At 45.2% G+C, this 12,364-nt stretch overlaps 1 protein-coding gene across 1 annotated transcript in view; it reads right to left on the reverse strand.

The window, feature by feature from the left end:
- Positions 1-12,364, reverse strand: part of RWDD1 (RWD domain containing 1) — a 148,030-nt gene that overhangs the window by 55,257 nt on the left and 80,409 nt on the right. Inside the window, exon 5 of the mRNA XM_085611346.1 lies at positions 234-366. Coding sequence (XP_085467472.1) covers positions 234-366 — 133 coding nt within the window. The remainder of the gene's footprint in view (positions 1-233; positions 367-12,364) is intronic.

Below are 12,364 nucleotides of genomic sequence, written 5' to 3' on the forward strand. Positions count from 1 at the left end.
AAAGTTTAACAAGCATAGTTTTATCATTCCTGAAAGCTCTAGCACAAACACCAGAAAGAGTTGCTAAAACCTACCAGTAGGAATCCATAGCCTGGTTTTTAAGCACCCCTTTGCTGATTAACATCATTAAAGCACAGCTGTAAGCTGAAAGTGCTTAAAGTGCTTAAACAAGACAATGACAGGTTTGTGGTAAGATCACCCGCAGACATGCTTTTTGAGAGAAACTGATTTACCAGAGAGTTTATTCTTTCCTGCTTGTTCCTCTTCCTTCTGTCTTTTCCGTTTAATTTCATTTAGTTCTGCTTCAAATTTAGCTTTCCAACTCAAGAAGGCTTCGATCGTTACTGGAGTGCCATGGAAAACAACCTAGGAACCAAAACAATGCAAGTCATGGAGAATGGAAAACAAAAGCATACAAGAATTACTTTTATCACAAGTATGCTCAACATAGGTTCAAGAGTGCTGGATCCATGTCAACTATTCAGAATACCTACTATTGAATGATTTCAATTTCAATTATTTTGGTGCAAATTTATATTATGTACCCAATCTTGCATGGACTTGTTGGGAGAGTTTCAATAAAAGCAAATTAATGTAATTAACATGTAGAATTAATGTGTAGGCCTAAGAGGAGAAGCCACATTTATTCAATGACAAATGGACGCACTAGGCTCCCATAGTTAAGACGTGTTAACTTAAAAATACTAATGAAAGCAGTTTTTTTCCCTTTACATTAACCATTTTAATTGTCCTTAGTTCAACATTCGTAGTAATATGAAGATGAAGAGTTCAATGATAAAATGTACTTCACTAACATGATCCCACCGTGAAGGGTAGTTTTCAGAATTCTCATGAAAGTTATGCCACATAGAATACAATAGTGTGCTGAATAATGTGGTTAAAATCAATTTCAATGTTTCTTGATAGACAAGATTTATAAGTTAGAATATGTGACAAAAAGGGATGATTTCATTTATGAAATGTCAGACCTAACCGTGAACTCTTTTGTTTTGTAGAGAGGAAGCCGATGGGAAACAACCACAATTTGTACAATGTTAACATAAATTTAACATTCAGAATTTAATAATCGGAGTCTTTGTTTCAAGACAACGTAGACGGTAAAAGCTTTACGTTCTCATTGCAACCACACTGGCTGAAGAAACTCAAATACCGCAACAAATGTATTAGTTACAGATCTAAAAACGTTATAATAAAGCGTGTTCTTAGACAAGGCGAGGCCACTTCCCCAAGACTTCTTTCCTGCGACCACGCAGCTACCCAGACTCTTTGCACTCTGAAGTTCTGCACTTTGCACACATCTTCTCTAAGCTCTTTGAGTTATTTGCCGAGATTCATTTATTTCCCCTCTTGCCAGAATCTATGCCTTACCTCTGAGACTCCACTGAATATTCTAAACTTCTATACATGAGAAGTGCTACTTGAATTCCTTAAGCTTTATGCTTGCACCTCTCGATCCCTTACTCATTATGGATTCAAGATACTTTTCTAGTCTTAATATTTAGAATAGGGGATTACTTCATATGGAACGACCTGTATGTTATATGTTATGTATTGAATAAATAATTGATGTTTAAGAGAAATGCTTACTAAAGATTTGAATAAGACCCTTTAAATTCACATCAAATCTCATCATGGACTCATAGCATTGATGATTTAACTGTGGTCATTTAATTGTTGAATTACAGATTCTGATTAACCTGCGTCAGTAAGAGCAGAAATGTTGTTTTTCAGGTATGGTGACATACTTTCTGAAGCGTACACCATTTATTTATTAAGCCCCCCTGCTCCCCAGGTTCAACATAGGTTCAGGACTGCCTGATCCATGACAAATATTCAGAATAACTACTATTAAATAAATGTAATTTAAATTCATTTTGGGTAAATGTATTTTAGGTAACAAATATGGCATGGATTCGACCCTTCAAGAACTATGATGGGCATTTCAGTACTATAGCAAGCCTTTAACAGCGCATGGCCACCAGCTTACCTTCCCAATTCTGCATCCACATCAAGGTAGGGCATTTCAGAGGGAATCACCCCAATCTTGCTAATTACAACTCCGAACAATATGTTTACTCAAACACGCTGTAAGAAGCTGGCTCTTTATGTGATACATCTAAAGTCTGATATGGATTGTAAAGAGTCCAATGGTTCTCTTATAAGCGGACTGGGGCTTTCTCTAGCAATACCAGGCTGCTCTACTAGGAGTAGTGTGGTCGAGCAGCCTTAGGCTTAATCAAGAGGAGTGCAAGACATCTGCAGATACACACAATAATCAATAAATGACGAACACACTCAATTTATAAAATAGTAAGTTTTAGGCATCAGAGAAAAATCATTCAGGTATGTACGTATTTAAATATAAATTATTTTCAATAAAAACAAGCATTTGCAAAGCAATAGGTCTCGCATTATTAAAGTTTGAGCTATTGGTGTTGCATTATTTAGCAATGCCAATAGCTCAAACTTTAATGATGCGAGACATATTGCATTGCAAATGCTCGTTATAGATTAATTCTCATCTCAGTCATTATGACATGTCCACCCTCCCTGATCCAGGCCTTTGACAGAGCTTTGGATTACAGGAAGTGATAGGGGAAGCTAACCTATTTCTGGTACTCCTTACTGGGGTAGGTGGAGTTTAGTTAGCATTTCCTGTTTCGTTTCCTATCCTTATAAACAAGAGCCCAAAGATATTCTATAATACTTGTAATACAATGGATCATAGAACACAACCGCACAAGTAACGCCGGCACTGCAGGGCGGGCGCCCGCTCTGCAGGGCGGGCGCCCGACCTGCTCGTCTGAGATTTTAGGAGGTTATATAATGTCCTCGGTGAGACAGTGCCAGTAAAATATCCCTGCACAACTTACAAGGCAGCAAAACTAATATAATTCCATTCGCTTTGCGTTAAGCATAGAAGAAAGTTTGATTTGTCTCCAAAGCCTGCTTGTAATTCGTTCAGGACCTCAGGACACCTTCCTATATTGTTAGCTGCTGGCTGGCTGTGGAGGGTTCCTTGAAGTTATACTACTATTGTTCTGATGCGAAGCAGCGGAAACATTTGTCATATAATTGTCTGAATGTTTGGTGATTCTGAAGGGTGGGTTCTAATCAAAAGTGTTGCCTCTTTCACCCTTCCTCCCACCCCATCCCTGTTGCTTCTTTCCCCTGTTGAGCCCAATAGCATTAATGCAGAGAGGATGTGGCGTAGCAGCCACAGCTACAGACTTTGGGGCTGGTAAACCGGGTTCGAGTCTCTGTGTCGGAGCAATAGCGTGTGATTCTGGGCAAATCGCTGTGTGCCTACCAAAAACTAATGTAACTGGTGCTCAGGGAAAGCACTCCAGTACCTTTGGGTTGAGTTCACGCTTTATAAAACTGCAAAAAAATAAACAATACGTTACACTAGGTCTCATTCAGTTTTAGGCCTCAGCTGGACAGAACATGCACTGTCACTTCCGTGCTGGTGTCGAGTTCACTGTTCCACTCCTTATGAAACCCAAAAAAGCACTGAGACGTGGGCGGCGCAAACCACATCATAGCACTTTTTTCAGTGACTTTCAGCCATGCTGAACAGCATATGTTCTGCTATACAACATGGCTAAAAGTCACACATTGACAACGCCAATAGCTCTTGGTTTGCCATGACCTATCGGCTTTGCCAATGCTTGTTTTTAGTGTCCGAGAGCTTCTCTTGCTAACCTCGACACCCACTGATGAAAAATACCATACGAGGTCGCGAGGATTAATTTTCCTCTGTGACTGCATGAATGTATGGTAATACCAGAAGGGGTTTGGCTGTTTCTTTGAGGTGTGTTGCACTATTTGTATCTATGTTTGTTTACAGAGACAGGGGAGAAAGAGGCACACGAGGAAGACAGCAATATGTAGCATGTGGGGGGAGAGAGTAGCAGCACGGGGAAAGAAGCACATGGAAGAGAGACAGCAACTGAAGTGCAGGTGCAGAGAAGCACAGATGAGTAAGAGTAACATGGAACGTGGGGGAGGCTGCTGCAAAACCCATGCTCTCCACATGGGAGTGCTTAAGCAATAAGAACAAGGCATTGAAACTGTTAAAGGGGTGGGCAGTAATAAACCAACCCTTCAAGCAAACAGAGGAACTCCCTTACATGCCGTGCATAGCTGCTGGCAGGCCACTCCCTCTGTTCACAAAGGCTGCGGCTGCAACCAAAAAGAAAACTCACTCAGGACAGATTTAACCTGCGGTTTTCAGGAAGAACTGCAATCCCTGGCTTTGTGCGAGTCGGATTCCCTGCACAATAACACGGGCTTGCCCATGTTTTGTTACAAGCTCTATCACCGTCACAGCTGAGCCGAAGGCCGATGTTATGGACCACGTTCCCAGACAGCCCTAGCTTTTTAGCTAACCGCACTTTGCATGCTGGGACTTCAGCCCGTACTTTGAACTGGGATGGGTAAAGTACATGTCGCATAATTAGGCCCACTAGAATTTTGCGATTGTGAGGCCACTGCGGGTTTTGCGTAATTTTGGATTTGCCGCATTTGCCACATAATCCATCATCTGCTACATAATATGTAGACTCCAACAAAAAAAAAATTCAAGCTCAAACGGTTCAACGATTATTAAAGCACAGCGACATGTGTTGCTATGTAATGAAAGACCCTTGGCAAAGGTTGACTTCTCACCTTTCTGTTGCTTTTGACTATATTCGGGTTTTCAATTGGTACTAATGAGGTGCAACCTATGCAGAGACAGTGTTAGCAAGTGTAACAAGCACACCGCTGCCTTTCTCCGAGGCGAAGCAGAAATGCCTCGGAGAAACGCAGTGGCGTTTTCGGATTCGGGGGCGTGTTTCTTTTTCTCTCCTCTTGCCATTGGCCGGAGGAGAGAAAAACACGCCTAAAAAAGGGCGTGGCTAAAAAGTGGAAAGAACAGCACGGAACACGCCCCCGAATCTGAAAAAGACGGAGCCTATTTGGAGGGACGGCTCTCTCCTCCAATGGCTGGCCTCCGTTTAGGAAGCCAGCCAATGGAGGAGAGGCAAAAAGAGAGGCAGGCTAAATAGCTGCTCTAAGAAAAATAAGATCTCCGGACTTCCGGTTCTGCCTTCGGCAGACCGGACGGTCACTCGACCTAAAAATGACAAAATAAAGTAATAGTGCATTGTGCCGCATATTTTGCCTTTTCTTGTTACATAATTTAGTCAGTGTTGCAGCATAATAATGACCTCCCCTCCCGCATAATTCCAGTGGCCAAGGTCATAATGCAGAGTGAGGTAGGCTAGAAAGCCAGGCCTCGCCGAGGGAGTCACTCCAAGTGAGTCGACAAGTATGATTTTCCAACACTTGCCATACACAGGGGTGAAAACCTGACAGACACACACACGAGCTCCGCTGCCTCGTGTCTGCTTTTTTTTTTGCATAAAGATTGTTGTAGTTTCCCTTTCTTTCCACAATGATTGCAGAACATCAAGAACAGAAAACAAAAGAAAGAAGCATAACTGGTTGATTTACTCAAGCAGGAATGGCTAGATTGGTTGAGGATTTGGGTACTTGGAGAGACCTGTGTGATGAACTTGAAGCAGTTTGAAGGTAGTGCATCCGGCTGAATGCACAGTCGAAGGCACCCAACGACCTACTGTGGTGGAGCATGTATGAGGTGAATGCGAACTTAACAGGGGATAACGTCATATATGTTAAGCCTACACTCAATTCGGCACTTTGTCTTTGTGAAAAGCTAATAGGCTTGTGTAAGAGGTTAAAATGCAATAAAACTAAAGTATAAGAACAAGCATTGGCATAGCCAATAGGTCTCTCCTTTGGGACCTTATAAGTGTTTAGTTATCCAGCACAATATCCTTGGTGCAACAACATCAAGTGTTGCATGGCTAAACACTTATAAGGTCCCAAAGGTGAGACCTATTGGCTATGCCAATGCTTGTTTTGAGTGAGTGGCTCATGCAGGTATGCCACTGTGAGTTCGAGATGCTTCGAATGCTATTACAGGAGCCCCTGTGACATTGTGCCTCTTCAAAATGTATATTGGATCTGGTTTAATACTTCTAGCCCCTATTCACGTCTTCTCGCTCCCAATGCACCCTTAAATGTCCCATGTACAGCCGGGGTTGACACTTCTATTACCCCTGCCCTCCAGTGACACTTTACCTGTAACTGTTGGTGGTGGTGGTGGTGGACCTGGTGGTGGTGGTGGACCTGGTGGTGGTGGAGGACGTGGTGGTGGTGGAGGACGTGGTGGTGGTGGAGGACGTGGTGGTGGTGGAGGACATGGTGGTGGTGGAGGACATGGTGGTGGTGGAGGACATGGTGGTGGTGGAGGACATGGTGGTGGTGGACGTGGTGGATGTTGTGGTGGACGTGGTGTTGGTGGATGTGGTGGTGGACGTAGGGGGGTGGTGGACGTAGGGGGGTGGTGGACGTGGGGGTGTTGGTGGACATGGGGTTGGACGTGGTGGTGGTGGGCGTGGTGGTGGTGGACGTCATGGACGTGGTGGTGGTGGACGTGGTGGTGGTGGACGTGGTGGTGGTGGACGTAGTGGTGGTGGTGGACGTAGTGGTGGTGGTGGACGTCGTGGACGTGGTGGACATGGTGGTGGTGGTGGACGTGGTGGTGGATGACTATTGGGTAGGAGGGTGCTGGCAGAATGTGGATGGAGAGGTGGATCTCGAAGGGGGCACAAGGGAGAGCAGAAAGAGGCAGAATATTAGATACAAAAAACTGCAAGTAGATAGAACACGAAACCGATTTAACAAGGTCGTCCCATCTTATAGCGCATGTGAATGTTCCTTAGCACCCCGTTTTTAGTAAACAGGGGGACCATGGGGAGATTAATTGATTAATCACGCATGATGATCGCGTGCGAGTGAATAATCACGCATGATGATCGCATGCGGAAGCTGGTGTTGTTTCGAGTCACTGGGTTGGCTTACCAATGTGTGATTCTGGGCAAATTTGTTAATCTCCTGTGCTTTCTAAAAGGCAATGTGTTTCTGTGTGAATGTGCTCTTGGGTAATGTAACTGGGTGTCTTGTAAAGGTCTCTACTACTCTTAAGCTCAGTTTGCGCTGTATGAATTTGCTAAACAAACAGCCAGCAGACCTTGTAGAGCAAGAGCCTATTATATCCGTTTATGTAGCGCACGCACAGCAATGAGGGCTCTGTACAGCCCAGTACTGCACAACGTAGTGTAGATCTAGGTGCAAGTGTGCTTCTGACAGGAAACTGACGCGCGTCCAGCATCCGTGAGTGACGCAGAGAGGTGTCCGTAGGTCACGCGCAGTAGCCGGAAATTTACCACCTGCTAGTCACCCCACTGTGCCCTGCTTAACTTCCATCCGGATTCCCCTAACCCACTTGGCCTGCTCCCTTGCTACCGGTGACAGGACTGTGCTAAGGAGATTTCATTCGGCACAGGAAGGGGAGGCAGGCCTGCTTTTAATTTCCATACTTCCAAACTGGTATCTGTAGCTGGTACCTGCATAAGGCATCCCACGCATGCACTCTCTCTTCCCTTTACGCTCTGCCATCCACGTTTTATGTAGTGCTGCCAGTGGTTTCAGTGTGCTTTTTTAAACGGGGCGGCAGTATACAGCAGTAGAAGAGGAATTGAGGGAGTCCCTTCAACAAAACATGTACAGAACTAAGAGTCTTTTTTAAGAGAAATGTGTCAGTTAATATTATGAAGGATTAAGTTGCCCGCCATTAACTCATCCTAAACTTTCAACTCGGTCCGGGATTGAAAAGAAACTACTCTAACAATTAAGGATTTTTGTTCTTTTTTTCTGTTATTCCTGCCTGTGAAATCGCAAAAAGAACTTGGTGCATTCTCTGAGTGTGTACTTTTTCCTGATGTGTTTCTGCAGTTTTTCTCACGCAACATAAAACTCTTGTATAGTGCTTACTGTGAACGGAGTAGCTTCTAGGTGCCTGGGTGAATTCAGGTTCTGGGTGTGTGGTCATGACAGGGATTGTTCGAAAGCTCTGGAGTTGAAGCTGAAGGCAGTGCGATTATTTTACAGTGGCCATCATTGGATTATAAAGGTGTTCAGACTAAATGCTCATCCAATTCTTGGCCTCTCTGTAGAGAACACAAAGTGATGGCCACATATGTGCCAATTGTAATTACCATTTTCTATGAGACTGTATGAAGGCCGCATGCACATTTGTTGACAGGACTAAAGGAAAAGAAAACCCTGTGTTTAGATGTGAGGGGCGAGGGAGTGGGTGCGTCAGAGAGGAAGGGCATGGTGAAGGGGAGGGGACACAAGGAGTACAAGCAGAGGGGCAGAATGAAAATACAGTGATGTAGAGGAAAGAGACACCATGTGTGGAGGATTTCAGAAAGACACTCTGAGAAAAAGTGTATAAGTGTCTAATAGAGGAAATTGATGTAAAGAGAGAACAGGAGTGACTGAGCCGCGGTGAAGACTCCTGCCGCTTCCACACATCTTAGTAATATTTTATTCACAGTCTCACATTTTCTGTGCAGGTGGCAAGCTGTGTGAACCGGGCCCATAACCGCATAGGTCATACCTCATCGAGAGGTTTCGTAGTTAAACTTTTTAGCTACACCACCTTAAGGGACCTCCACCTTTTTCATCTCTCTTAAAGTATTATAAGCAAGGTGCTGTTCTAGACAGTGGTTAATAGCAGGGCTTTAAGTGGGATGAAAAAACTAGGGGGTCTCTCGAAGGCGGGTGACTGATGTAACTAAGGGTGTGGCTTAAAAGCACCTAAGTTTTAAATCAATGCTTATCTTAGTGTGCCGCCCGACTCGTATTTTGCTACTTCTATCATTACATACAGATATATATAATACAGCAAGAAACATTACACTTACTAACAAGCCTGTACTCCTGGCTTTGTCAATGGGTGTTAGCTGCATAACATGAATAAGCAACAGCCAATGGGTTCGTAGTACAGCATATTGAAAACCGTTCAGTTCTGAAATGATGACTGTCAAAGAACTAAAACGAGTCTCTTTGAAGTTACTTCAGAGGCAGCGAAGGGTGGGGCTGCTGCAGAGTTAAGTTTTATTTCTTTCATCCTGAGGGTGAGGGCAAAAATGGAGAGCCCAATAGGGACACGTCTCAGCACCTTCTTTTTCAGTACCGGAAAGACCCGGGCCACTTAAAGCCCTGGTTAATGGACTGAACTGACTTCTGAAATAATCTCTTAATTATCAAGCCGTGCGCTCGAGCTTGTTAACCCCCAACGTAATGTAGACCTAGGTGTAAGTGATGCTTCTGACAGGAAGCTGACGCGCGTCCAGCATCCGTGAGAGACACACAGAGGTGTCCGTAGGTCACACGCAGTAGCCGGAAATTTACCCCCTGCTAGTCACCCCACTGTGCCCTGCTTAACTTCCATCCTGATTCCCCTAATCCACTTGGCCTGCTCCCTTGCTGCCGGTGACAGGACTGTGATAAGGAGATTTTATTCGGCACAGGAAGGGGAGGCAGGCCTGCTTTTAATTTCCATACTTCCAAACTGGTATCTGTAGCTGGTACCTGCATAAGGCATCCCACGCATGCACGCTCTATTCCCTTTACGCTCTGCCATCCACGTTTTGTGTAGTGCTGCCAGTGGTTTCAGTGCGCTTTGGGAAACGGGGCGGTAGTATACGGCAGTAGAAGAGGAACTGAGTGAATCCTTTCAACAAAACATGTACAGAACTAAGTCTTTAAGAGAAATGTGTCAGTTAATATTATGAAGGATTAAGTTGCGAGCCATTAACTCATCCTAAACTTTCAACTCGGTCCGGGATTGAAAAGAAACTACTCTAACAATAAAGGATTTTGGTTCTTTTTTTCTATTATTCCTGCCTGTGAAATCGCAAAAAAACTTAGTACAATCCGTAGAAAGGCGTTTGAAACAAGTACATCTAATGGATTCTCTATCAAGCAATTAGCATAAGCGCCACTTGACCGAGATGTATGTCTGGTTTACTGGTACCTTCCCCATTACTGGATCTTACACATACTTATGTTTGTAAAACGAGAACTACTAGTCCCAAAATGCAACGGTTTGCTCACTAAAAAGGCAGACCTGGCTGAATGCACCGCATACGATGGACCTACATGGGACTGCTGTCTGGAGAATGCGAGGTCCGTATAAGATTAAAACATAAGCTACAAGAGAAATACAGAAAATACAGACTGTCAAACTAAAAAGGGGAATAAAGTACAGTAGGGGAGAAAAGAAAAACAATGAAAGAAAGGGTGGGAGTACAAATCGGAAGACGAACAAATGAAAGAAAACCAGCACGGTAGGGCACAGAAAAGCGGCAATGGAACGAGCCCTTCAGGAAATTAATTAAAGCAGCAGGCGGCAAGGAAACCTGACACCAGACAGATGGACCTGCGTGCCCTGCCGGCTCCCCAGCGTTTACCTCGCAGGGGCGAGTGCGAGAATTGTTAACATATGGTGCCACTCGCTCCCGCAACGAAATCGCCAAACGTGCTCGCGTTGCAATAGAAAGCAATCCAAAGCGTGCACGTTTTTGAGGAGAAAAGCAGGTCGATTACATGAGGTCCTCTCCTATGCAGCGCATGCGCTCTGCGTAGGCGAGATCTAAAAAGCAGTATTAAATGCCCCAGACGCAAAGAAACATCCTGGTCTGGATGTAGTCCTCGCGCATGGACCTGGGAAATTTGAAAGCGCGGGACAGGTTTGATAACCACCTACAGAGGGGTTTGATATCAGCTGTTGAAGCTGCAAAGGACTCCGCATCTTTTACTGCACACCCTCTCCCCTCATTAGTCCATTCTGACTAGACGGGCCTCGGCTGCTGTTCAACGCAACACGCTGGGTTTATTATGGGCACGTACCTTACTGGCTTTGCAAAGACTAGACACGGGCACCTCTTTCACACAATTCTGTGATCCTGGGCATATTTCTTTATTTCACTGTACCCTCTTACCTATGAAAGTATGTAGAAAAACGATGAGCACAAGTACCCGTGTACCAAGTCTCAATAAGATAGCTCGCTGCTGGGATGATGCAACTGGGAGGACACTGCTGAATAATTATTACGTGACCCGTACTTTCATCCTCTCTGTCCAAGAATGATCTTGTGGTGTCGCAACCTGCAATCTCCGCATTTGATCGGCCACCGTTCCGCTGCCCCTTTCCACTATGCTGTGTGCGACCTTGCACGATCTAGCACTCCCTCTCTTCGGCACGACTCGGGGACTGACCGAGGGCCCCTCGGGAATGGATTTAGGATAGAAATACAACTTTGAATCTATAAGGACAGCCCCAAAGGTTCTACTACAGTCCCGGGTGACCTCATGGAAACAGACAGGTTGTCAGCGGCCCTCTCCTCGCTGCTAGAGTGCTCGGTGGTTGGGAGTCTGTCTCGCCTGATTCGTCTGACACAAACTTGCTTTTCGCTCCCGACCGAAAGAATCTGTGGTGGGTTTTACTTTGCCTTAAAATGGGAAAGGAATGTCCAGCTTTGCTTCGGTGCAGAAATGTGCTTACTGTGCGCAGGCCTATAGTAATAAAAAAAAAAAACCACGCACACGAGTGGTGCGAGCGCGCCTGCCACAGCCAAGCATGTGATTTCAATTATCGCGCCCGTGTCTGGGCAGGATAATTGAAACCACATGGCCTATTGGTGTCTATTACGCGCACCAAGCGCGTAATAGACACCAATAGGCCATGGGTGGAGCAATGCGCCCGCCTTTGGCCAATTGCGTGCAGTCTTTTAGAAAAAGACACACACAAAGGCCAATAGCAGCCCACAAAAGGAAATGGGGTTTTGAATCTGCCCTAGCAATCGCACACGCTCGTGCGTGTGCTACGCACAGGCGTGTGCGATTGCTAGGGCAGCTTCAAAACCCAGTTTTTCACCTACTACAGGTCTCGCGCTGCGCGAGCACTGCTACGCAGTGCAACGCTAGGCAAGAGACCTAAAAACGGACTCAGTGCAATTTCTAAGTTTTGCAATGTTAACTTATGGAAGCAAGAACAAGTTCTGCAAACAGGTATAGCACAGCTACTTACAATACCAATCTCCAGGAGTTAAGGTGAGTGGTTGACAAGGTCAAAGGCAGCACCAGCAGTACACGACCAGCGGCACACGGGGGCAGGGTGCAAAACAACGTTGGGAGCCCAATTGTTTTCTATGGAGATTGGCCACTGCAAAAAGAGGGTGCAGGATCTGGGTGGGAGGCCAGTCAGGCTGAACCAACAGGGGGGCTCAGGCCTTGCGATGCTCGGGGACATAGAGACACCTTTGGTCCTCTTCTCCATGGGAGGGGTGTGACAGATTCCGAGGTGGTTTTAGGCGTTGCGTTTTCTTACCGTGAGCCGTCGCAGTAGAGGGGGGCCTGC

This window comes from Triturus cristatus, chromosome 6, assembly GCF_964204655.1.
Source record: "Triturus cristatus chromosome 6, aTriCri1.1, whole genome shotgun sequence".
Taxonomy (NCBI): Eukaryota; Metazoa; Chordata; class Amphibia; order Caudata; family Salamandridae; genus Triturus; species Triturus cristatus.